Source organism: Channa argus, chromosome 6 (genome assembly GCF_033026475.1).
Source record: "Channa argus isolate prfri chromosome 6, Channa argus male v1.0, whole genome shotgun sequence".
NCBI classification, from domain to species: Eukaryota; Metazoa; Chordata; class Actinopteri; order Anabantiformes; family Channidae; genus Channa; species Channa argus.
In genome coordinates this window covers 27,978,327-28,004,575 of record NC_090202.1, presented here as the reverse complement: position 1 = coordinate 28,004,575, position 26,249 = coordinate 27,978,327, and the positions used below count along the sequence as shown (strand labels likewise).

The 26,249-nt window shown below is 42.6% G+C and overlaps 2 protein-coding genes across 3 annotated transcripts; one reads left to right on the top strand and one right to left on the bottom strand.

Annotated features, from left to right (window-relative positions):
- The first annotated feature begins 285 nt into the window (after positions 1–285).
- On the top strand, positions 286–19,965 carry clip3 (CAP-GLY domain containing linker protein 3). Of its 2 annotated transcripts, XM_067507361.1 has the most exons (15): positions 286–439; positions 5,702–6,112; positions 7,171–7,310; positions 9,993–10,086; positions 10,608–10,769; positions 10,931–11,049; positions 11,255–11,491; positions 12,468–12,518; positions 12,776–12,911; positions 13,884–14,045; positions 14,212–14,343; positions 14,453–14,576; positions 14,778–14,845; positions 15,008–15,080; positions 16,066–19,965. In XM_067507361.1, exons 2-15 carry the CDS (start codon positions 5,725–5,727, stop codon positions 16,118–16,120), a joined length of 1,941 nt encoding a protein of 646 aa, XP_067363462.1. In that variant the 5' UTR covers positions 286–439; positions 5,702–5,724; the 3' UTR covers positions 16,121–19,965. The 2 variants fall into 2 exon arrangements, with proteins under 2 accessions (XP_067363462.1, XP_067363463.1); XM_067507362.1 differs by lacking the exon at positions 12,468–12,518.
- A 49-nt stretch (positions 19,966–20,014) lies between these two features.
- On the bottom strand, positions 20,015–24,816 carry dharma. The gene is made up of 3 exons (XM_067507363.1): positions 21,700–24,816; positions 21,289–21,497; positions 20,015–20,896 (listed from the first exon to the last, which is right to left on the bottom strand). The coding sequence occupies exons 1-3, from the start codon at positions 22,103–22,105 to the stop codon at positions 20,786–20,788; spliced, it is 726 nt and encodes a 241-aa protein (XP_067363464.1). The 5' UTR covers positions 22,106–24,816; the 3' UTR covers positions 20,015–20,785.
- Positions 24,817–26,249: the final 1,433 nt, after the last annotated feature.

Below are 26,249 nucleotides of genomic sequence, written 5' to 3'. Positions count from 1 at the left end.
GTTTTCTTTAAACCATATTCAATTTTTAATAGTTTTTTAAAACCATGTTTTTCAAACACATTTCTTTTTACTTTTAAAAGGAAATATAATGAAGTCACGGTCAAACATTTCAGTCCCATTCTTTTACAATAAAAGAACATTTGTTTCCTGGGTTATGTATCTGCCTATAACCATTAGTAAAAGGGCCACACAGACGCTGTGGCGTCATTTTGATCAAAACGTGACGCAAAGCGTCCGTCACATACACTGAATGAAATGAGAGAGAGAGGAAATGGTGGAGAGAGGTAGAGAGACAGTGGTGGAAAGAGCGAGAGATGTCCGGGGGGGGGGGGTGAGGAGCATCGGGAGGAGGAGGAGGAGAGCATCAGTGTTGTTCCTGCTGTGGATCTGATCAGACGAGAGAGGCTCATCAGCGGACACCCAGCGGCTTGTTGTTCAGGTAAAAAGCCTTCGAGCTGCAGCTTTTCAGCGCCCACATCCTCGCCGTCTTTATCTGTCATGTTTCCACCTCTGATTCGTGGATGACCGCAGCTCTGGGGTTTGTTTCTCCGGGAAGATGCTGAGGCAAACGGAGAGATGGGCGCTGTTCAAAACAACGCGTAAAAAATGGAGTTGCGTTTGCATCTGGTCCATTACCGACGGACAGATGAGGCTTTTCGACGCCAGCATCCTGTGTGTGTCGTTCAGAAATTCTAGATGGGGTCGTGTGCGTGTTTTCATTGTGTGTCCGCGGCGTTTTTCCGCTTCGCCCTATAATACGCACATTGGCCCACACCACAAACCGAGGCGGCGCCGCTTGGATCTGGCATTTTGTACATGTTTGGATGATGAAGATCGCTGCGAGCTTTGTGCTGAAGCTGCAGAGGACACGCTGTGTGCAGGCATTTGCTGGTTTTAAAGGTAGTCTGGGCGATTCCGTGGCTCGGGTTCGGTTTGTTGTAAAATGGAGGCTGGATGGAGGAGGAGGAGGAGGAGGATGCTGCCGTGACCTCCTCCGCCTCTCACAACCTGCTCGTGCGCATCACATGTTCTCCTGCATCCTTGTAATCAGCCCAGATTAGTCCAGGAGACGTTAAATGGTTACAGGTGTGTCATAATCGGTGTGTGGTGCTGTCCATCAGCCATTTTCCCACAGAGACTTTACAGTACAATGCAATATAAGTACTGAGTGTTACTGTGCTGAAACCAGGGCGTATTTAAGAATAATACCCATATTAATACTAATTGTTGATTAGTTGATTGCGTGACATCGATGTATTCATCAGTAATGGAAGAAGTACTCAGACCATTCTCCTAAAAGTACCAACACTCATCATGCTCTTTATGCAGAACGTTTCATTTCACATGAGTAAAATATAATAATATTGGATTATAATTATTAATGCGTTTATGGGTTCATCACTTTAATGTTGCAGCTGGTAACAATTTAACAACCTTTTTTTAATTATATCTGTTGAATATAATACTTTTAATGCGAATTACTTACAATAAAATAGTAATTTATTTAAGTGCAACTTGTTTACTGTAGTCTGATTGGAAAAAGTATCTGTCAAATAAATGTAGTAAAAGTACCACATTTGCCTCTGAAATGCAGTATCCTTGAAACATGATGTAGCAGAAAGTGCAAATACCTCTGACTTGCAATTAAGTAAATGTACATATAGTTACTTTCCACCATCTTTTTGCTCATTTGATTCTCCACAACAAAGGTACATGATCATGATAACACCTGGAATTTCATTTAGGGAACTAATGGGACCTAAAATACTGAATAAAATCCTTGAGGTAATAAAAATGACATGTGCTCACATTGCTCATATCAGGGAGAAATGAACAGGAGCATGTCTCAGGTCTTCCGAGAGACAGAGCCTCGGCTGAGTCCTGTTTTTAGCCCCGTTCGCAGTGATTACTGTTGTTATTGGCTCTATACAGATGTCACCTACTGGGTAAAAGTTGGCCACAGTTAGCAGATGTTTTTTAAGTCAAACTGACCAACTTTGATTTCTCATGTTGGACGTCTGATGCAACTGTCAGCAATGGCCAGAGGAGCATGTAGCTGCTGCTGCAGACTGTGGCTGACTAAGAATAAAAAAACAAAGGAGATGGTTTGGAATCAAGGCTCTATCTGTGTCTCTCTCTGTCTCTGTGTCTCTCTCTGTCTCTCTGTCTCTCTCTCTGTGTCTCTCTCTGTCTCTCTCTCTCTGTCTGTCTCTCTGTCTCTGTGTCTCTCTCTGTCTCTCTGTCTCTCTCTCTCTGTCTCTCGCTGTTTCTCTCTCTCTGTCTGTCTCTCTGTCTCTCTCTCTCTGTCTGTCTCTCTGTCTCTGTGTCTCTCTCTGTCTCTCTGTCTCTCTCTCTCTCTCTGTCTCTCTCTCTCTGTCTGTCTCTCTGTCTCTCTCTCTCTGTCTGTCTCTCTGTCTCTGTGTCTCTCTCTGTCTCTCTGTCTCTCTCTCTCTCTCTGTCTCTCTCTCTCTGTCTCTCTCTCTGGACTGAATAATACCCCAGATGTGAGCAAAGAGAAAAGAGAGTGTTACTGGTTAAACTGGGATCTTGTTGGTAGCTCTGCTCCTTGTGTGGTGTTGTTGAGCTGCAGATGTTTCCTGCATGTGATTCACATCAGACACAGATATACAAGTGTGCAGTATAAATATTTTTTTTCTATTTGGACAAATCATCATTTTATAGTAGAAAGTTACTGAGTACAGTGTATTTACTTAAGTATTCAGAACATTTCTATGTTCTGTTACTTCGTCCATTGACTTCACCACATTTCAGAGGCAAATATGATACTTTTACTACACCACATGTATTTGATAACCATACTTACTTTTCAGAATTAGACTTATTGAACAAAATACCAAGCATGTTCTCCTCCCACAGCGTTGGATAATGACACTGCCTAATGCAACAAATTACGTTGCTTTTATGTCCGCTGGAGCATCATATTGAAGCCAGGTGCCCTTTGTTGTTACTATTGGACTTTCTATATTGCAGCGCCACTATTTGACACCATGGGAACAACAGCAAGTTACTAAATAAATTACACATAAACTAAATGCTGCAAACAGTGACAATGTCACACGTGGTTCCTTGTGCGTCACGCTTTGTTAGAGTCACAACATCTCGCCCTCGAACCGTCTTCTCATGTAGGAAAGTTCTGTGTCTTGTTGCAGCATCCACCACCTCGTCCTACTCCCCTATTAGATGATTTCACTTCATATTCTGCATCAAATACTGAAGCATCCAGTTTCCATTGTGCTACACTGAAAGCTCAGAGGCAAATGGATCCCTGAAGTGTCACCATGTAACACAGAGGCCACTGGACAAGTGCTGCTTCTTGACGCATCCAGAATAAGAAGAGGCTGAAAAACAGTAGAATCATCAGATTTTTATGTGAAATTCAGCAGCTAATCAGCACGTAAAGTGATTTGCATTATAAGTACTAGATTCAAAACCTATGAACATCAAAACCGTGTAGATGGTCGTTAAAATCAGCTCCACCGTTATTAGCTGCAATATTAAAGTGATGAACACATATATGATCGATAATCATAATGCAATAATAGAATTTTTACTGCTGTGAAATGAGACATTCTGCATAAAGATTAGATTTGCTTCTGGTACTTCAATTATTTTTTTTACCTCATACTATTGTTATTTAGGGAACATTTTAAAATGATGATTTCACCATTAATACACCATCGAGTGAGGCATTTATCAGCCCATACTTATGCTCCAGTAGCCTTCCACCTTCAGATGTAATAGAGTGATTACTTTCAAGCTGGACACTAAAGTTTGCTTCCCACTTCAAAATGACACTAGAGTTCTTAGTTCTGTAATTCACAATTTTTCCCTAAACCCGTTTCTGCTGTTTCCTAACGTCCGTGGGCCAAAACCGACAAAGATTTTTGAGATTGTACGTCTGTGTTCATTCTGTACTTAATGAAAACCCACTGAACCTACTAGGACATAGAGGATTCTCATTATTATGGGCTGATGGGAGCTGTGGTTGTTTTCTGATCATATTTCTACACTGTTTTACTGACTTTTACAGGGGTAAATAATCCGAGTACCACTGGTTTTAAATGGCAATAAAAGTGAAGTTAAAGTTAGCGTGTGAACAGGCAGCCCACCATAATCGCTGGATCCAGACCCCTGAATCACTGCCCGCGTCTTTAATGTCATGGATCTAACACTGGACTCGGCTTTTGGCCTTCCCACCACCAATCTACCCACTCACACACCCTACCCTTTAATTCTTACACCTGCAGTCCCTGTCTCTGTCCGTCCTTCTCAGTCTCTTCCTCTATTCCCATCAGTCTCTGCCCTTCACTCGTTTCCTCTGTCGCCCTGTTTTCTTTCGTAGTCCCTCTGTTCCACTTCCTGTCTAATCATTTCAGCTGCATCGACACTCATCGTCAGCCCTGATTGTTTTCACCTGTTCCGTTCTTCCTTTCTGCCCTGTTCTACCCGATTTCTCCTTTTGGACTATTGTCTTTTTTGGCCTGAGGTTTTGTCTGCGTATCCCTCACATTTTATTTTTGGCCGTCAGAAAAACAACCAAGTCAAATATTTACTTGCTTATGAGGTTGTCACCTTTCTAGGCCAGAGACAGAAAACTGTCACAGGGTCGATTCCCCCTAAACAACAGTTAAACTGAGAACGACATCACACTGAAGGATGAACCAAAGAGCTTATTTGGGTCTGATTGTCAGGCTGCAGAGTTGGAGTCTGAATGACCCCAACCTCAGTTTAAGCCTGAAGATCAGCTGATACCTAAAATCAATTATTCTCATGATTTCCTGCTTTCCTTTCCTACTTCCTTCCTTCCTTGGGTGCCTGATAATAGCAGGGAGGATGAATGGTTTGATGATGGAGGGAGCTGCTGTGCGATGGACTTCTCCGTCTTGTCCATTTGCTAAAGTGGAGAGTAGATTTAATCCAGTCAGGCCTGCCAACAGCTAATGATGGACAGGGAGTGTTAGCATTAGCCCGTTTAGCTACTGTTGATATCAGTGTGATGCTCTCTTGTTTCCTCTCTCTCTCACACACACACACACACACTCACACACACACACTCTCTAGCTAAACATAGCACTCATCAGGAGATGCCCTGCGGAGAAAACGAGGAGGGCGCTGTGAGACTGGAAGGAAGACCAGACCAAATTGAAGCCGATGTGGCTGGTTTAACCTGAATCTAGCCACAACCTGTGGTGTTTCATGGAGACTGGACCTGGTTCAGGTCTGAGTTGAATGTCAGGTCTCAGTGAATCTTCTCATCCGCACTTTTTGTTTGTGCTCAGAACCCATTGACTCAGTATCTGTCCACGGATGAGACCAAGGCCTGGTACTTCAATATTAATGCTTCTTGCTTTTTTATCTCAAGAGCATCAAGCCTCCAGGTTCTTGTTTTCTTAGCAACTCAGAGCTTCTGCTTAGTGTCATGGCGTCTTAACATTTGTTTGGCTTTTCCGATGGTTTGGATTTTGTCTTTAGGAGAGTGACAAAAAAACTATTGATTTTAAAGGATCTTTAAAAAAGTCAGCAATCATAAGCTGTAACAAATGACTCATGTTGACAACAGTAACGTACATAATTTCTAGAAGATTTACTGGAGAAAGATGTATTTTTCTGGTAAATGAAGCAAAATACAACCAAAAAAAAAAAAGATTTGACATAATGAATTGTTCCGCCTCTCTGACAGGCCCTGCTGCAGCATCCCTCATCATGACTAAAGAGGAGAACCTGGAGGTGCAGGAGAAGGAGAGGCATGACCGAGAGGAGCAGGAGGAGGGAAGAGTCCAGAGAGAGGATGAGGAGACACTGACTGAGGAGGAGGAGGAAGAAGAAGTGGAGGAAGAATACGAGCTGGAGGAGGAGAGGGAGGGGGAGGAGAGGACGGAGGTTGAGGAGGAGGACGAGCAGGAAGAGGAGCGGGAAGAGAGAGAGGAACGGGAGGAAGAGGAGACTCCACCGTCCAGCCGGGAGCAGGAGCCTGAGCCTGAGCCTGAGGCTGAACCACAGTCGGTCTCAGAGTACCAGAGTCCAGTTCACGAGCAGCGCCGCCGAGCCATGGTGCACCCCTCTGCCCAGGCACCGCTGCCCAAGGACTACGGTACGTCATACCACCTTAAATAGACACTCTTACTCTCCTACAACACAATTTCTATATTGATAAATGCATAATGCTATACCACCATAAATTCATATCATAACTCTCCAAACCACAAACTGATTGAGATGAAGTAAAAAGTAAAAATGATGTGGAGTCATGTTGTGATCTCAGCAGGTGATGAGACGGTTATTCAATACATTTTAATTCTAACATCGTGATGTTTCGAGGACAGACAACGAAAAAACCAAAGCGGACAAAGACCAAATAAACACTAACAAAAGATCTGTGCTATAGGGTTAAAGAGAACAACAATAAAGAAATGGTTTGACAGTCCAAAGTGGACTGTCTCTTCACACAGTCCGTATTTCTGACACATCCATCTGATTAAACATTTGAAAAGCTGTGGACGGACTGGACGACATGCTCATTGGTATTCAGCAGACAAACTCAGAGCCGGCCAACTCCATTATACTCTCTGCTAGTGTCTGCATCATCCAGCAGGGAATTCAGAGAGGGTCTGCTGTGCCTGACTGTTCTGTCCTCTCTAAATCTGAAACTGGGAAGTTTTATGGGATAATTACCATCAGTAGTTTTTGGGTTTCTGTTCTTTTCCTGTGTAATAAGTTGGAGTTAAGTGCGCAGGAAATCAGTTTGTGCATCTGGGTCCAACTTACCTTTCTTATTTTGAACCATCATGTTGATTTAAAGAGGGATGGGGTCCCTGCCTGCTCTGTGTGGAAGCTGAAGGGTGGAAGTTGTCGAGCTGATTGCAGTAAGTGAGGTTGAACGTGCCTCAGAGCTCAGACTGCAGAGCTGACAGTGTCACCATCCAGGCGACGGTCTTTGTCTGTGTCTCTGCTCACTGATCCGGCTCAGTCATTGTTTCTACAGACTCCCTCAGTTCTTCTTTCTTTATGGTGTGTTTGCCTTTGTTTTCTTTGTCCCGTCCTAAATAACGTCTCCTCTCTGCCTAGTTTCACATTTGAACCCATATAACCACGTTACATGACAGACATCTGATTTGACCTCTAACGTGTCCTGTTTTCCTCTGTCTTCAGCATTCACCTTCTTCGACCCGAATGATCCGGCTTGTCTGGAGATCCTCATGGATCCTCGCACAACCGTCCCAGAGTTGTTTGCCATCGTTCGTCAGTGGGTTCCACAGGTGCAGCACAAGATCGACATCATCGGCAACGAGGTGAGAACCTGCAGATAAAAACAAACACGACCATCCTGTTTGTGTCAAGTTGTTCTTCAGCATTTTTTCACAGTTACCTGAAATTCTTAAAATCACAATGATGAGCAGCATGGAGCTTGTATTAAAGCTGTAACAACAAAGCCTGAAAACGGACTTATAGGCAACATACAAGAAAAAGCACTTGCACAGAACCTGGAACTATGCAACAGTGATTTTATTCCACTATCTTTCTTCTTTCCCTTTTCGCTGTTCTCTTTCAGGGGTCTCCACAGCGAATCATGTGCCTCCATCTAACTCTGTCCTCTGCATCCTCTTCACTCACACCAACTAACTTCACGTCCTCCCTCACTACATCCATAAATCTCCTCTTTGGTCTTCCTCTAGACCTCCTGCCTGGCAGCTCCAACCTCAGCATCCTTCTACCGATATATTCACAGTTTCTCCTCTGAACATGTCCAAACCACCTCAATCTGGCCTCTATGACTTTATCTCCAACACATCTAACATGAGCTGTCCCTCTGATGTCCTCATTCCTGATCCTGTCCATCCTCGTCACTCCCAAAGAGAACCTCAACATCTTAAGCTCTGCTACCTCCAACTCTGGAAGAACCTCCTGACCACCCAGATTCTGTCTCAGTCCCTTACTGAAAACTAAACAACATTCTTCCTTTTTCAACTCCACCACTTCATCCTCTGCTCTGCTTTGTCCTCTTCATCTTCCTCACCACCAGAGCCATTTTACACACCACCATCCTGTGTTGTCTGGCTACACTCTCCCCTACCAACACTTTACAGTCACTGATCTCTTTCCGTTTACACCGTCTACATAAGATGTCGTCCACCTGAGTGTTTCTACCTCCGCTCTTGTACGTCACCCTATGTTCCTGCCTCTTCTGGAAGAAAGTGTTCACTACAGCCATTTCCATCCTCTTTGCAAAGTCAACCGCCATCTGTCCTTCTGTGTTTCTGTCCTGAAGACCAAACCTGCCCATCACATTCTCATCACCCATGATCCCTTCACCTACATGTACATTGAAATCTGCACCAATCACCACTCTCTCACCTCTGGTGATGCTCTGAATCACTGCATCTAACTCACTCCAGAATTTCTCCTTCTCTTCTAACTCACATCCTACCTGTGGGGCATAACCACTAACACCTTCAATTTCCAGCTTCAGACTCATCAGCCTGCCTGATACTCTTTTCACCTCTAGAACATTCCTCACAAACTCCTCTTTCAGGATAACTCCTACTCCATCTTCCTATGTGACCCATGGTAGAACAACTTGGAAGTTATTGTCATGATTCGCATTTTTAGTTTGGCATGTGTTTTACGTCGGATGCCCTTCCTGACACAAGCCTCTGCATTTATCCAGACTTGGGACTGGCACAAGAAGACACTGGCTTGTGCCCCCTTGCAGTTGCATTAGTGATTTAATTCCAAGACCAAAGAGGAGATTTATGGATGTAGTGAGGGAGGACATGAAGTTAGTTGGTGTGAGTGAAGAGGATGCAGAGGACAGAGTTAGATGGAGCCACATGATTCGCTGTGGAGACCCCTGAAAGGGAACAGCCCAAAGGAAAAGAAGAAGATTGAATATAGTTTTTGCTGCCTTTTTGCAGTTGTTTTTCCTGCTGTTGCAGTTATGGTTACATTGTGTGCAGTGAAGCGCACTTTTGCGATGCATAAGACATTTCGCTTTTCATCCTGTTCAAAGAATCAAACATCATCCAAATCAGCAACATACAGCCACTGACTAACCCCAGTCCAGACCCGACTCAGCTTTCCAAAACAAGGGGGTGTCATTTTTAAAAAGCAGTGGTAAACCTGGAAAGACATAGAGCAAAGACAGTGGTGCAGAGACATGAGGTGGAAACTGAGGTGGAGAGAGATGGAAAGTCAATGAGGCTTTACCATGACTCAGCAGGAAGCCGAGTCAGGCTGCAGATAAAAACAACTGATTCAGAAAAGGACAGTGAGCCGAGCAAAGATCTACCCAGACTTAGACAGTCGACACACATATATATATATATATATATATATATATATATATATATATATATATATATATATATATATATATATTAAAAGTAGTATATTTAATATTGTAGACAATATTAGATATGTTTTAGAGGAAAACAAACTCATTCAAAATCACTAACGTTTGTAATACCACAGATAGTGAAACACGTCCGTATTCACCACCTTATTTTTCACACACACACTCTCTCGGGTAAAAACATCAATCAGGCATAAAAGTACGACCACCTGTGCAATTTAATGCAATTCAATACAATATTCTGCCATGATGTGGGATCTGTGCATCATCCCAACCTTCTCCTGACAAACTTCTCAGGTCTAAATACTACATGCCAGTCGTAACATGTCTCTACATGTCACCGAAGTTTCTGGCTGCCTGTACAAATGACCTACATGGTCATATTTTACAGGAGGACAGCTTCAAATCACTGATAACACACGTTTCCTGATATTGGGAAAACATGGAAAGCAGCTAAGTAACACACCCACGGTCGGTTTGCACTGAACAGGAATCTGCCATGTTGAGACTGGTTCTGGATTGAAATGGCTAACGTCCACTCCAAAGTGTGTTTGCGTGACATAAACACCTGTAAACCATTTTTCCTTACATTAACCACTGTTTCTCTGTCTGTCTGTGTCAGATCCTAAAGCGTGGCTGCCATGTGAACGACCGCGATGGTTTGACAGACATGACGCTGCTTCACTACAGCTGTAAGGCTGGGGCTCATGGAGTTGGTAAGATATGGATCCGACACAACCCTGCTCAACATCACTGCAGTAATCACTTAAATGTAGTCTTTCTTTGTAGTTTTTAGGACTTTGTTCCTCAAGAAGACCGACGATAGTCCTGCTCAGTACAATTCTCTATTTATAATAAAGCCCTAAATCATTTATATTTACAATCTGAGAAACACAAAACCCACTATACCCTCCTTATATCCTCAGTTTAGATAAAAAAAAAAACCTTCACAAAAACCCTTTAAGTTGAAAAAGAAGAAGCCTCAGGAAGATGAAGGGAGGAGGGATCCTTCTTTCAGGATAATAATCTACTACTAATCGAGTCCAGTCTGACACCTTAGAATGAAGTGAGAGTTAATAAGTCTTCATCATTGTTTCTGCACATTATTCCAAGTCAATGAACAGGTCATGTTGGAGTCTTTGGTTGCGTGGGGGAGCACTTGAGGGCAGGTGGTGGTTTCTGCTGCTCTGCTGAGTAAAGACGAAGCTCCGCTTTGTTTCCTCGTTATTGTGTGTAGGTGACCCGGCTGCAGCGCTGCGTCTCACCAGCCAGCTGATCTCCCTGGGAGCCGACGTGAGCCTGAGGAGCCGCTGGACCAACATGAACGCTCTGCACTACGCCGCTTACTTCGATGTGCCAGAACTAATCCGAGTCCTGCTCAAAGCTGCAAAGCCGAGAGGTAGAGACACACAAGGGAACACACAGAAAAACCTCGAGTGTGCAGCCTGACTTCAGGAAACTATATGGAACAGATCAGGGACAATTGTTGATAAATGTCTCACAGATTGTCAGATGTGTCTCTTGATATTTTCTTCTCTTCTTCTTTCATACTCTTCACAGTTTTAAACTCCACCTGCAGTGATTTCCACTATGGTACAGCTGTCCACATTGCTGCCTCCAATCTGTGCTTGGGTGCTGTTAAATGTCTGCTGGAACATGGAGCCAACCCCACAGTTCGGGTAAAAAACACTAAAGCTGTAGATTCATAATAACATGGAATCACGACTTTGTTTCACTTCATTCCTCTTGGTCAGAAACCAGGGGCACAAAAAACCTTGAACATGTCTTTGAGTTTTAAATGAGGTCTGATTTCTTGGCCTAATTAATAGAAAGTCTGCCATTCTAAAATTCTTTTCTGTCTCTGACCCACCCGCCTTTCGGTAGAATGATAAGGGCCAGGTCCCAGCAGAGGTTGTTCCTGACCCAATGGACATGAGCCTTGACAAGGCTGAAGCCGCCATGGTGGCCAAAGAGTTGAAGCAGCTGCTGCAGGACGCTGTTCCTCTGAGCTGTAATCTTCCCAAAGCGACACTTGCCAATTACGACAACATCCCAGGAAACCTGATGCTGTCCTCCCTGGGACTGAAGCTGGGAGACAGAGTGGTCCTGGACGACATGAAGGTCAGAAGCATTATGAAAATTTGGGATTTTATGAGACAATATGGACACATAAAACTGTACATGACTTGTACAGATAATGTAATGTGTTGGTGGAAAATGTAAATACATATATTTATACACGTAGACCGGCACCACCTACATGAAAATTGCTAACTTATCCAATACATTTACAGTATCTTATTGACAAATCAAAAAGAAAGAAAGAAACATTTGGAACTGGCTGTTCAGTGCTAAAAAATGAAATCTTAACTGAGTTGCTCTGCATTTTGTTTAGAATAGAATAGTCGAATATCAAGTTAAGAAGCAGCTCCATCCTCTGATTTGTAGGTCACTGGGTTACACCAGCCCAATGTAACAATAGACAAAAGCAAAAGTCACATTGGTGTTGCTTCACTGGCGTCCCTGAGTGGACAGCTGTCCTGGGTGCTCCTGTGGTCACATATGTCACCGTTAGATGATTGCTAGGTAGGAAAGTGGGGGACCAGCAGCTTGAGCAATTACCAGTAAGACACCAGATACACGGGTTTGTTTCACCGTCAATCATTCTTTCCTAAAGTAAGAAGAACCAAAGGATCCTGTAGGAGCCACTGTAGTTTACAGCACAGTTTGAACCCACTAACGGGCATTACTGGAAGTACGTGGAAGCTCTACATGCATTAGCTTGACCACCCACTTCTGATACTGTGAAAGGTGTTTGTGCGCAGGTAGATCATCCTTCAGCTAGATGACACTTTCTGCTGTAACGTTCCTGTCTTGACCTTTAAACCAAGAACCAATTCACATGTCATATGAACATAGCTTCCTACATGATAAACAGTAGATAAACATGACTTTGGACATGACTCTCAAATTACTGACGTGTAGTTTTAGTTGGTTCAGAGTTTGTTGTTTTGCACTTTATGCTTGCTAGTAAATGCATGGTTGCAGGTCAGTGTGGATTTGTGTGAGCTCTGAACAGTCTGTTCTTGCTGTGTAGCTCCAGACAGACCAGAGCAGAGACGACAGCCCCGCTGCAACCCTCAGACAGGTTGGTTGGACCGGGTGCTGGCTGGCCTGTATGCTCACTGAACTGACTCACCACGCTGACAACATGCTGTCTTGCTGTCATATGCCAATTATTATCTGTTCATCTTAACTCCATCCTCCATTTCCCCTTCATCAAATACAGCAGTAGACACCCAGACTATGCCTCCATGCAACCTAAGTAGCTAATGATGCCCTGCACTCGTGTTTCAATTGTGGGAGAGAATTCACTCGTAAACATCAGAGCTTTTTCTCTCGCAGCCCGGGACTCTGAGGTTTTGTGGTACAACAGAGTTTGCCAGTGGTCAGTGGGTCGGCGTGGAGCTCGACGAGCCAGAGGGAAAGAACGATGGCAGTGTTGGTGGCGTCCGATACTTCATCTGCCCTCCGAAACTAGGTATTACCAACGATGTGGACTTACCGTATATAACAGGCAAACGGTAATGACAGTGGGAAAAAAAGCCTGTTTACAAGTTGCTAAAACCGGTGACATACATACAGTTTATTGTCCTGCGCCAATCAACCTCCAAATCAGTTTACAGAAGTTTTTGAATTTCTTCATGTGATCCAGTGCATTTTCAAACACTGCAGACATTTTTCCTGAGACGTGGAGAAATTCTCTACCGTTTGTCTGGTTTCTCTCCGTATCAACTGCCGACAGCGAGTGTTTTGGCCCAAGCGTGTTCTGATTGTAAGGTAAAACATGCTATCAGCAAAAGTCAGACCCTCCAGGAATTTGCGACATTGCCAACGCAGCAATTAATTCAAGCAATTCCCCAAGAATTCTGCACAACCTTGCAATTTAAAACACCCTAAAAACACGGCAAGCGTTCCATTTTTTTTAAAGCTATTGCAAAATTAGGCATTTTAGGCTGCAACAATCAAAGAAAGGTCTGCAAAATCCTAGTAAGTCTCAAAATATTTGAATTTAGCACAAAATTTGGGTTAAAAGCTAATCATTGAAGACAAATAATATTTTGACAAATCCACTTTTCTCTCTGTGTTTGGTCTCAATCCAAACAGAAAAGGTGATTTGTTTGGCCCTTTTCCAAATCCGGCTGTGTAAATCTGAGATGGCTCTGCATTATAGCGTGCACCGGGAAAACTAAGCTCTTGTAGAAACACGGTTATATACTGTTAAAGTGGAGAATTTTAGTCTTTAAAGCAGTTGGACATCTTTGTCTGGATGGCCAAAGTTCGTTTGCTTGTTCCCTGGCCCTGTTCTTTGGATTTTCTCGTGATGTAAACAATGTGCTGAGCGGAAAAGTAGTAAAAGTGCTTAGTGGGGTTGCAGTGCCGCTCACAATGATGAATGGATGACTTCAAAGGGTTTGAAGGTTCTCTGTGTTTGCCGTTTTCTTCCCTGAAGGTATTTTTGCCCCAGTTTCAAAGATTTCTAAGGCCGTGGATCTGACACCTTCGTCTGTCACTTCCACTCCTCGAACTCCCCGCATGGACCTGACATCCCGCCTGGCAGGGAAAACCAAGAAGGAGAAAGAGAAGAAGGAGAAGGAGAAAGAGAAAGAAAAGGGTAAAGGTTGCTGTCTGGGTTTTTGGAATAGCAACACATTTTAAAACCGATTGTCTACATTTAGTAAAAGAGCATTTACTTAAAGTGGTGAATGTCAGCAGTGGGTTTGTATCTGTGGAACAAACACAAATTTATCCATTGTTGTGTCTGTGTTGACTGTTCTTAGCCCACAGAAAGAAGTCATCAGCAGCTAGTCTCGATCCAGAGGGAATCAACGTGGACATTGGAGATCAGGTTTTGGTGGCTGGACAAAAACATGGCATAGTCCGCTTCTTCGGCAAGACTGACTTTGCTCCAGGTCTGTGTGCTAGTTTTTATTGGTTTCTCTATGCTGCGTTTCGAAGACAGTTGGTAAAACCCAGGCAGAGACAGACCAGGCGCGACCTGAGCCGCTTGTTTCTCTGCAGGTTATTGGTTTGGTATCGAGCTGGATCAGCCGACCGGGAAACACGACGGTTCTGTGTTTGGAGTCCGTTACTTCAGCTGCCTGCCCAAATACGGAGTGTTTGCTCCACCGTCCCGTGTCCAGAGGTAAAGTTTCTGTTTTCCTTTACGACAGCGATCAATATTTGATTTTCTCTGAGCATATTCTGTCAGACCACTCTTATTAATTAAGAGTGAACCTGAAACCTGCAGCTGTGTTGCACTGTACGATTCTTTCTGACTTTAATGAAATCATTCAGACAGTTGTGTAAAAACACCAATAACCTGCTTGGTTTGTTACCTTGTCAGAATCGGAGGCCCTAAAGACGGCTCACAGAACGAAGACTCCAGGGTGAAGAAAGTCCACCAGGTCACAAGTAAGTACCTCTGATCACGTGGTAATGTCCAACCTGAGGTTCAGTATGTAGAAATGATACGTAAAGGAATCTATAAAAATCAGAGGCATTAATCAGCAATTCTTCTAATTGGATCATTGCATTGCTTTTTATTGACTCTCATTTCGTGTTTGTGTCCCACAGTGTCACAGCCCAAGCGCAACTTCAACACGATGCGGTCTCCTAAAGACCTGACCTCTGAGAGCTCCATATCCAGGTAAGAACAAAGAGAACCTGCAGGTAGATGACACCACAGCTTTAAGGCCACACCAGAGCCCTGAACAGCCAAACAGACGCTAAACCCAACACTTGATTACCTCTACTCAGTATCTGTCAGTCTGAAACCTGGATTAGATATTGATTTGTGCCATAGACCCCTCTTGTTGTCCAAAAACGATTAAAGCACATCAGCCGGAAGCTCCACTTTATATTTCTTTATTTCAATTTCTCAAGACGTTAAAAGAAATTTGACCAAAATGCTCCAAATCAGTTAACTTTTCCAGTTGTGTGAAGGAAGCAAGAGACGACTCTACACCTGCTACATCTTCACACACCTTCCTCTTTTTTCAGCCCAAATTTTGTAATACTGTATTTGTTTAAGCCACTCTCAAGTGTTTTCAGAGATATGAGCTCTGTTTTTTATCAGTTGTCTTCGGCACAGATGAATAAACCAATCGATGCTGCAGAGGGACAGAGACTGAACGGGATTAGAGACAATTGTTTTAGTGTCGGATGGGGATCGTTGAAAATACAAAAATTCTCATTTACTTTTTTATATTTTACAAAGTGGCTGTGTTGACTTTACAAGCTTCTGTGTTAATATTTTATTTCATTGTGAATCTAAAAATAAGAAGCTGTCATTTACCACTTTTATTAGTCTGGTCTGTCGGCATGACTTAATTTTTTAATTTTTTTATTTTTTTGTCCTTTCGACTTATCCCGTGAGTTCAGTGTCGCCACAGTGGATCATTGTTCGCATGTTGATTTGGCACAGTTTTTACACCGGACGCTCTTCCTGACGCAACCCTTCCCAATTCTACCGGGCTTGGACCGGACTGCACAGCTGGGGAGGGGAATGGGCTGTTAGGTTTTCAGTGTCCTGCCCAGAGACACTTCGTCGGGATGACTTGATGCTTGACTAAAAAGTTAAAGCTTTCCCCACCTTCTCTTCTTTCATTTCCTCCTCCTTTCTTCTCATTCAGGTTGCTGTTCTGCTGTTGGTTTCCATGGATGCTGCGTGCTGAGATGCAGTCCTAACCTGCTTCCTCCGCCTTTACTTCTCCAGCAGATCAGTTTCTCTGCTCTACTTTCTCTCCATCGTTTACTTTTCTGATCCCTAGACTATTGCTGTTGTCACTCAGACTTCTTGTATTGAAACCCCCGCCCCTCTTCTCTATTACTCTCAGCCCAAATCCTCCTAATTTATCCGTTCTATAGCAAAATCTATAGTGCCTTGTATCTGATCTAAACGTCCTGCATTCCTTTAAAGAAACCCAGAATCCAGCTCTGCTAAACCATTTCCCCTAAAACTGTATGATTATGTCTCCAGAAGTTCTCATCTCATGTCCCATGTTGTATGCTCTGTCCAGATGTTTAGTTGCTGCTTCTAGTTTAGGGTTTTTGAATTGACTGCCAGGAGGATTTGTCCAGCTTGGCATCAGTAACTATAAATCTTGCCTCTGATTGACTGTGGCTTGATCGAGGGGGAGTTCTCCACTCAGAGAGCTGCAGTTACACATGTAACCATAAAAGACGGCGCTTCAGGTCCAGGTTCAGTCCTGTGATATTTTTTAACTCTACAGTGGGCGTGAGGAACATTCATCGCCTGCATGCATTAATCTCAGACCAACCGAAAACAGGGTTAATCAGCAACTGATTTTATCATCATTTATCACAGTCTTACGATCAGTGTTTAGCTTAATTTCAAGTGTTGGGATGTGAATTCTGAGGGAAGAGCACATCTTAAAGAAAGCGATTTAAGTTGTGCATGTAGTGACAAATGTAATCAGAAGAATCAGATAGATTTGTGTTTTTACTTCACTGTGTCATTAGTAGAGAAAGAACCGTAGTTAGACATTATAGTGACAAAACACTTGAATGACAGCATTATTATTCAGTGTATGGACAAACATTAATCCATCTAGTTAGTATGTTAAAAACACGTATAAAGAGCTGCAAATATAACCCGTTTTTAACCAAAACTGCTAACAGACCCAAAATGAAGACCTATTTTAATGCAACTTCAAAATCTGTTTAAAGTGTTTAAAGCCCCTCTACATAGTTTTTCTGTTGCTGACATATAAAAAGCTTAATTTAAAGTTAGACCAAGCTTTAAAATCGTGCACTCGAAGATTAATACTTAATAATAATCAGCTGTACAGCTCTGTGTCCCTTCATCTTTAGTTCATCTTCACTTTGCTAAGAGAAATTTTGAGTGTCCATAATATTGCCGTCTCTTTCCCTGTTCCTTTTGTCTCATTCCTGTCTCTGCATTTAACTTCAATGCGTTTTGTGAATGTGAGCATCTGCAAAAAAAACAAACAACACAACTTTTGTGTTTGCTTAATGTTAAATCTCTTAAAGTATTTGCATAACTGAAAACAGCAATATGTAAATGGTTTACTTATCTCTGTGTGGCAATAGTGATAATGTCTCTTTACACTCTTTAAGCACACGAATACAGAGAGAGACACACACTCACACCAATGGCTGAGGCTGCTGAGGACGAGACATCACAACAAATATTCAGAAAGACATGAAATTGAGGTTGGGGGGTGGAGGTAAATCTGGTAAATTCAAAACCTCAAGACTCATTGTCATTTTCTTTTTTCTATCAGCAAAGTGGGCATAGTAATAAAATGAATGTAGATTTTGAAAAGTCTTAGTTTATCTGTAATCTGTAATCACATATTATTGTTTTTACCCTCTTTGCGGATTTCTCACATTTACAGTTTAATAATTCAATAGCACACACTCATTGTCCACATTCAACACATCTGCCATTTTTTATACTTTTTTCAGAATTTTGAAAAAGCCACTCAGCAAGAACCTTTCTCCCCCCGGATTTGTCCGTGTGAGTTCAGACTAAACAGACCGAATTTCACTTGCAGAGTATTTGTCTTGGTCAGCGTTTGTGCTCTGCAGCCTCGGCTACAGGAAACACTTTGTAGTTGCTCCTGCACACCGCTGTGGCTAACTGGTTTGTGCCCATGGAATTAGCTTCAGCCAGCAGCAGAATTCAGTCAGGCCCTCATCTGACCATTTCCAGCCCAAAGCTTAGCTCCGATTGTTTCTGCTAAATGAGATAACAAGCAGATTGAGTAATATGACAGTGTGACCAACGTCCAGGCGTTTTTCTTTTTTTGCCCTGACAGCCTGTTTATCCGGTTTCGTCAGCATGTTAAGCTGCTGAGTCTCAGCACTTGAAGCTGACTACAAAGAAAAGATTCTGAGAACTGGATAAAACTGGATAAAACCTGCAATCAGTTACAGATTTTTCTCAATCAATCTGAAAAGTAACTCAAGACTCGAGTTCTCGTTTGTCCACCTTATTGCAATGCTCCAGAACTGGCAATGTAGATGCTGTCCCAAAAATGTCCCAGAGGAAAAAGTTTTCGAAAGATCTGTAAAAGAAAAACTGGGAATCTTGATTATATAACACAATATGCAGATGACTCACAGCTTTACCTTCCTGTATTTATGCCATAAGCTACTCTCCTCTGCCGACCAACCCAAAGAAAAGAGCCTGATGAACTGAAGTTAATCCACATGTTGTAGTTTACAACGTTTTAAAATTGCTCACACGGGAAACATTTGGCTTCAAACGAGCTGCTGCAGCTTGTTGTTCAGTGCTAAAGCTCCAGAGTCTGGAACTCCTGACTTCATCTTAGGTGACCATTGATGTTAGTTGACCACAGTGATGGTGGAAGTTTGTCTTTGTACAGTAAACGTACAGTACAGTCAATATGTCCCAGTGAAGCCTCTGTTGGTTTGAACATAGACTACTGTGTAAATGTGGAGCTTTTCTCTGGTTTGGCCACCAAGTGTCACTGATGAGTCACTGGTAAAACAAAATATTATATAAGCTTTCCTCATTACACGTTTTCTATTTGATTTTAACATTTAAAGGACTACACTGGTATTAACTGTTCAGCTACAGATTACAGTCTTTACTCCACATTTCTGCTGTTTCAAAGCTTTTACTTAACCTTTTGTTTCAAATAGCTTCTGGATTATAAGATCTATGTGAAATGTGCTGCAGAAACTTTGCATCTGTGGCAAAATGTATTCATCACTCTCATTATGAGTCATTGAACAAACTGATATGTGTCAGAAAATCAAACCACGAAAAATGAATCCATTTACAGCATCTCCTAACTCAACCCTGTGCTTGGATTTAACCTTTCCATACAATTGCAGTACCGAGACCTGACCACTAGGAGGAAACATTTTCATATGCTCAAAAGAGTCGTCTTTGATGGATTTGAATTGATATTTGTGCATTTTTATAGACTTACACTGAAATCATGAGCTGCTTAGCAAACTGAGAGATGATCAGCAAAAATGTGAAGTCTCTGATTTGTACAGTAGTGATGTGAGGAGGCTGAATCATTCAGAGTCACTGGTGTAGTCCTTTAAACCCTCTATAATCTATCAGTGTAGGTGTCTGAGAATATAATGTTCAAGTCATTCTCATAGAAACTAACTCAGCAGTGGCTGTTTTAACAATAATATGTTTTAAGAGTATACAGTACAGTATAGCCTATATTTTGATAACTTCACTAAGTGTACTTTTTGTTCTCTGGTTCTATAGTGTGTGTGTGTGTTACTTTGTGCTTGGTTACAGTCCATGTGTGTGAGTCTCCTGTTTTAAAGTTGTGTGAAGCTGACGAACATTAAAGGGGAAACGGGAGAATGAGCGTTGGACGTCTTCATCCTAACAGATACTCACTGCTTGCTTTCTCTCTCTGTGACTTTCTCGCTCAGTATTTTCTCATTTGGTTTTCTTCCATATCTGTATCTTCTTCTCTTCAGCATGGAAATGCCTCTGATTATAACGGTGACAACTCTATGAATATAATAAAGAATTTGATGTTTTTCTATCTCCTCTGTCCATTGTTTTTACTCTATTTCCTTCAAACTGCTGCGAAATCCAATCTGTCACGGATTTTAACTTTGTTCAACTTGAAAACCCAAGTTCAGCTGCTGCCTTTAAAAAAAAAACTATTAAGGTAAACTTAGGCTTATTGGTTAATTCAACTTCACTCTAGGAGGTTTAAAAAATGTAAAACTAACAGCTATTTGCTCCGTCAAAACTTTCTGTCTTTCCACACTCATCTGGTCAAATCAAGTAAAAACATGTTGTTTTCAACAAGTGATAGTAATACAATAACATAAGCAAACACGATTCATTCTTGTTCATTTTGTTACTATAACATGTTCAAAACAAGATGTTGACTTGACTTGAGTTCCGTTTGTTGTACTTCTATCAAAACCAGCTCAGTAAGGGACCCCAGGGGTCATATGTGTATAAGGGTCTTATTGTGCTTCAATGCAAAGTTTGTCATAATGGACTGTACCAATAAAAAGGAAACGAACACAGAGCTAAATTCATAGCATGACAGCTACATTTATTTTAAATGGGTTACAAATGGTGCCTGAGTCAAACACGTGGTTTTCAGTAAATTACATAACAAAATAAATTAAAACAACAATCTTATACGAAATAAAACTGCAGCTAAACTACTCTCGTCAAACTACAGTAGTTCGCTGTCCTCGGAGTCTCACACTTTCCCAGCAGCACATGCAGCAGCTTTGTTCAGCTGTGAAAACCAGTCTGCCGAGGAGCAGAATGCAGTTCTCTGCACAGAGTGAGTGCAGGACACCTGGAGCTCTGAGCGGCAGGTGGACAGTCTGTGAGGCTCAAAGGATGGAGGTGGAGCGCATCTCTGCTCCAGCGCTGGGAGGAGAGGAGGGAGCTTTGACGCTGGAGCTGCTGCGCTTCCTCCTGGCTCTGCGGTTTTTAAACCACACCTGGAAAGGAGAAGGAGAGAGAGAGAGCAGCGTTTTAGTTTCTTCCAGCAAGTAATTTTATTATCAGTGCTAAATCTGATCGACGTGTTGCGTCCGTAAATGTGAACATTATCCACTGTTATCATTCGGTTTTCAAATTCTGCTTCACTTTGCCTGATTTGTGTGCGTGCAGCGTGCGTAACAATGTGCCCTGGCGATGTTTTGGACTAATTCTATTCGTATTTACTAAAAGGAAATGTATAAAGTAATTTTTTTCCCTGTAACGATAGACTCGATGGGCCCTGATCAAGTAAGTTTGTGGCACCTGGAGACATTTTAGGCAACTTAAAAACATTTTCCGCGCCTTTGCCTCTTTGGCGGCCACGCACAGGAAAAACTCATGTCGGACTCACCCTCACGGTCTCCTCGTTCAGCCCCGTGCGCCTCGCCACCTCAGCGCGCACCTCCGCGGTCGGGTAGTCGGTGAGCTCGAACAGCGCCTCGAGCTGCTTGGTCTGACCGTCGGTGAACACCGTCCTCATCCGGGCCTTCTGTCGGTGCAGCGACTGCGCTGACACCGCGGCCTGGTGGCCGCCGTGGTAACCCGGCAACGGCTGAACATCTGGGATCAAAAATGATAGAAAAACATTAGACTTCCATTACTTTTACTTTTTCTCACACGAAACAAGTCTCAAAACAGGATTTCATGTTAAACTAAACCAAGAATGTCCTAAAAGGACTTTTACAAATATTCCCTATAATTAATGCTAAAGAATTCAAGTAGGAAATAAACTATTAGTCACAAACATTTGTGCCTTAAATACCTGCAGGGTCGTTGCTGCTGAAACGCAAACAAACTCCGGAGTTTGGACAAAGGCCGCTGAAGTCTGTGCGATGGAAGCCGGTTCTGTACGGGTAACAGGCCTCTCCGAAGCTCATCCCTCGGTACTGCAGGCAGCCTGACACTGGGACCAGCGCAGGAGGCCTGAGGTTGCCAAAGTCCAGACTGAATCCGCCGGGAATGCCCTGCAGATATCCGTCAGGTGGAACCTCCATCACCTGCGGCTTGTGTCCAAGCTGCGGGGAGAGAATGCGCTCGATGCTGAAGTCCGACACTCTGCTTCCGTCCATGATTCGATTCCAAGATCCAGAAAGTTTCCAGAGAGCTGCTCCAGTGGCCTCTGAGCGCTGAGAGCCTCCCGGGTCCACTTTTAAAGAGAAACGGGGCATCAAACACCTGGCGGCTCCTTAATATGCTAATGAGATTGTTGAGTATGATGGAAGTTCAGTCAGAGATGAGAAGAAATCAGGACTTTGATTTGAACTCTGAACCCTCTGATTCTATGTAATGAACCATGATGTGACTGAATATGTAAAGTGTTCACTTCACTGACATCAGTGGTTTTGTCCATTGAATCGGCCATTGAACATCCAGCCTTCAGTTTTCTTCCGTTCTCAATGATTCTGTAGATACCACCTCTTTACACACACATCTTCAAAAGATCACGTTTCCTTTTGTCAAAGCCCAAACAGGACCAGGGGCTGCAAATATGTCCCTTACACGAACTAGTTTTAACAGTGTTCAGTGTAAAATGAATTTTCTTTATTGTCATCTGTTTGCTTTCAGTCAGTTTGTAACATTTATTTCTTGACCTGTAGATTTTTGATCTTATTTTTGAATTCTATTTTATTTAGAAAGTTTTAAAACTCGGGGCAAATGAATACGGAGTTTCCTTATTTTTCTTTTAGATTCAGAGACAAAAAAGCTCAAATCACACAGTTCGACACAGTCACTGAAACATGTGCTTGGACAGCAGCTGTTTCCTCCTCTTTACAGACTTGGGCATCGTTACTATGATTTTTTTAGTTTTGCACCGCTTCTGTATAACCTGGGATGCTCCATCACAGTCTGGTGTCTGCGCGCTGTCGCCTCCTAATGTTGGTCGGGATCAGATCGGATCGCCTGTAAACGATAATCTGCAGTGTGTGGTGGCGGCCTGAGGATGTCGCCACACTCCATGTCGTGCAATCACCGTATGAAAGAGTGGAAAGAGGAGAGAGTCCAGTAAAGTGACACACAGCAGAGACTTTGTGTGTCTGACTACATGTTAGAAACCAGTTTGTACATGAATGCAGCTTTGGTCTGCAGCACATCACAGCTGAGATCAAAGATCCATTAACAGGTTTGTTTTTGTCCCAACTAAAGGGATATCAGCAGGTTAGTTACAGTGTGAGTGTAGTTTGGAGGTTTCGGGGGTTTTATATTGTAAATCGGACGCTTTAATCCTGCTCTATCACTTAAACAAGTAAATAATGTGGAATGTGGAACAATTTTAAATGGTCTCGCTGAGTTTGACGCACGTTGCGTTCACAGAAGAGATGACAAACATCAAAGTCATTGTCAGCGCTCGCTGATGTCCTGTGAGTGTGACAGGACACCAGCTCAGCCTTCTGAGGGAGGACCGATAGGTGACCAATAGCAGATCAATCAGTGTCCCACCTTTGATTTCTTTGATGTGATCGATTGATAGAAGACATGAAACAAAACAAAAGAAACTAAAGAGCAAATGGACAAACACCTTCACAGTGAAGATCAAAGAGCAGGAGAGAAAACAGCAAGTAAAAAAGCAGATTTCTATACAGTTCAAAGTCAGGCATTATAATTCCATTATAGATCAGGCTCAGGTCATAGCTCAGTGTGGAGAGACATGAAAGAGTTGAGTATCACATTAAAAAGAAAGAAACAGTTTAATCTCTAAAACCTGCTGACAGTTTGTATCATTAGTGACATCACTGTGCTGAAGTGGGCAAACGTCCTTTTATACAATAAAAAGTATCTTTACGGCTGCAGAATTCCCACACTATACTCTGTATTTGTACTAATTTGGAGACAAACCCAAGTAAATATCTCTCAATTACTTATTTAATAGGCAAGTATAATCTTAAGTGTGTCTAATTATATTCTTGTCTATAAGACTTTTGTATTATTAGAATTAAATTAGTTTAAAGTTTTGTTGGAATTTATCCTTTTGAAGGTTAACAGACAATAAGTTCCTGAAAATGCATTTTCTTCTTTGTTCAAATAAAGTTTTATCCATAGTTATAGTTAGTAATTCAAAGACTACTTAAAGATATTATTTTGTAAGTGATGTTCAGTGTCAAAAGGTTTGAAAATGTCACAGGTCAGAGGGTCACAGTGACTCATGAGGAGATGGAAAAAAATGAGTGTGTTTGACCTGGATTTGGTCTTCCAGGCTGCCAACCCACCAAAACAACTTCAACAATAAAACCTTTTAATAAATGTGAAGGTTGAGCTGCAGTCAAACCACATTTCACCTGGTGAACAGGTGGTAAGTGTTAACTGCCAGAGCTAACACAGCTAATGGGCTAACGTTCGGCAAACACCATCTTTAACAAGACTTTACTAGCAGTGCTGTGCCTCTGCTTCACACTTAATTTCACTGGGTTCGGGCCTTTTCTTGCCTTCCGCTTGTCCCGCTGCCTCCATCATTTTGTTCTGTGATAGCTGAAAAAACAATATAAAGCTTTTCTTGTAGTGAGAGTTCAGTCCCACCCCGTCTCTCCATAGTTCCATTAGTTCCTGAAGAGTCATAGAGCTCCACTTAAAGACACACAGAGAGATTCAAATTGATCCCAAAGTGGCAAAACTTAAACCCAGAAAGACAGAAATGGAATACAGCTATTTGAAAAACATGACAACAAACAAGATTTTTTAAAAAAAAAACAAAATGGACAAAAAACAGAAAACGGAACAAAAAGCAGAAAGAAGACTTGATACTTTCTGAAAGTAACAGAAAGACACACAGAATGACCACAAACAGGTGGAAAATGACAAAACACAAAAACCAACCATAGAAACCCTTTCAGCCTGGGGGTCCTGAGGCTCCCTGTGCCCACAACCTGTGACAGCAAATAAATCTGTCGCAGCTTATTTCTCGCTGAAAGGAATTGGGAATGAAACTTAGGGCGACTGCCCCTTTAACGGCAGGGTTGGGGTTTAGGCCAACCAATCCTGTGGAAGAAGCTTTAGTTTTTTTTAACAGACCCTAAGATGGAGCAGTGCCTGCGAGACCTGACTCTGGGCTCAGTGGATGAAAGGTAAGAGGATGCACAGTGTCGTACAGTTCACAGACACTGAGCTTAACTTGACTTGTCGGTGTGTTTCTGCTCCAGCTGTGCATTTGTTCACATCAGGAGTGTGTGTTGGACCAAAACCCTTCAGATGTTTCTGTCAGATGCTGTGTTTGCCTCGTCTCTCTCAGCATGAATCAGCAAAACATTGACAAGGCCCAGACTGCTCACTGAGCCGGACTCCAGACACCCCCCTCCCCTCTCTGTCCGTCTGTCTGGCTCGTCCTCTGCACTGTGGCTGATCAGTAAACACGGCGGGAGTTCACTCGCAGGGCATTTTGGACGGATCTCAGTTCTTGTCTGACTGTCTCTGCCTTTTGGCCTCTTTTCATTTCTCCTTCCCTGTGCACTCACAGTGTCAAATGAGTTTCTGTACTCGTGTCCAGTGGGTTTTCTGGCAGCATTTCAGTACTGCGTCTGCTCTGCACTGCATTTTACCGTGAGGACGTTTCCCTGGCTTTCAGCAGAGTGTCAGCACTCTGTTCACTGGCCTTTAGCCTTGTCCTCTGCAGGTTTACCAGCTGGGTTTTAGTCCCATTTTGTCCCATCATGCTTTGGTTTGGTTTTAGTGCCATTCGTTACTAAAGTCAACATTCTGCTTAGTCAGTGGTGTCTGGGTGTCAACACTGTTTGGTAAATTGCACAGAATATTGCACAGAAGCCTTCTGAATTGGGGTTTGGTGAACTATTATGAACAGTGACACATAAAGCACACTGGGCCGTGTCTTCATGTTCCCGTTGTTGAGTGCTCACTGTAGCATGTTAAAATGTCTTAAGCGTGTTTTGGCCCAATTTGGCTGATTCGTGCTGTTTTTACCAGTTTGTGGACGACACCTGAGGTGTACAGCAAAAAAAAAAAAAATTCCCTGGATCAGATCATTAAATCACAGCTGGAACCGCTGGACAACAGGCAGGTGCAGCGGTCGGCCGGCTCCATCTGTAATGATGACTCCCATTTCAGTAAAGACAGTTCTGTTCCTACTGCTATTGCTCTTTTAAATCAGCCTTAGCTGAAAAATTATATCAAACTTTTAACGAGTTTCTTATGAGTTTTTAGGATTTTATATTGGATTTCAGGGTTTTGGAGCTTTTGTTTCTGTCTGTTGTATTTACACCTATTTTACTTACTACCTTTGTGAATATGATCAGTAAACGTGTGAGGACCATGTTTCTGTTTCTAATTGTTCCCGGTGTTTGTCTAGTGCCTCGAATGTCTGTGTGT

Coding starts and splice junctions, on each gene's coding strand:
- clip3 (XM_067507361.1), top strand. CDS start 5,725: ATGACTAAAGAGGAGAACCTGGAGGTGCAGGAGAAGGAGAGGCATGAC. Junction 10,087..10,607: donor GGCTGGGGCTCATGGAGTTG/GTAAGATATGGA, acceptor TATTGTGTGTAG/GTGACCCGGCTGCAGCGCTG. Junction 11,050..11,254: donor GAGCCAACCCCACAGTTCGG/GTAAAAAACACT, acceptor GCCTTTCGGTAG/AATGATAAGGGCCAGGTCCC.
- dharma (XM_067507363.1), bottom strand. CDS start 22,105: ATGCCCCGTTTCTCTTTAAAAGTGGACCCGGGAGGCTCTCAGCGCTCA. Junction 21,498..21,699: donor CAGCAGCAACGACCCTGCAG/GTATTTAAGGCA, acceptor TTTTGATCCCAG/ATGTTCAGCCGTTGCCGGGT. Junction 20,897..21,288: donor TGAACGAGGAGACCGTGAGG/GTGAGTCCGACA, acceptor TCTCCTTTCCAG/GTGTGGTTTAAAAACCGCAG.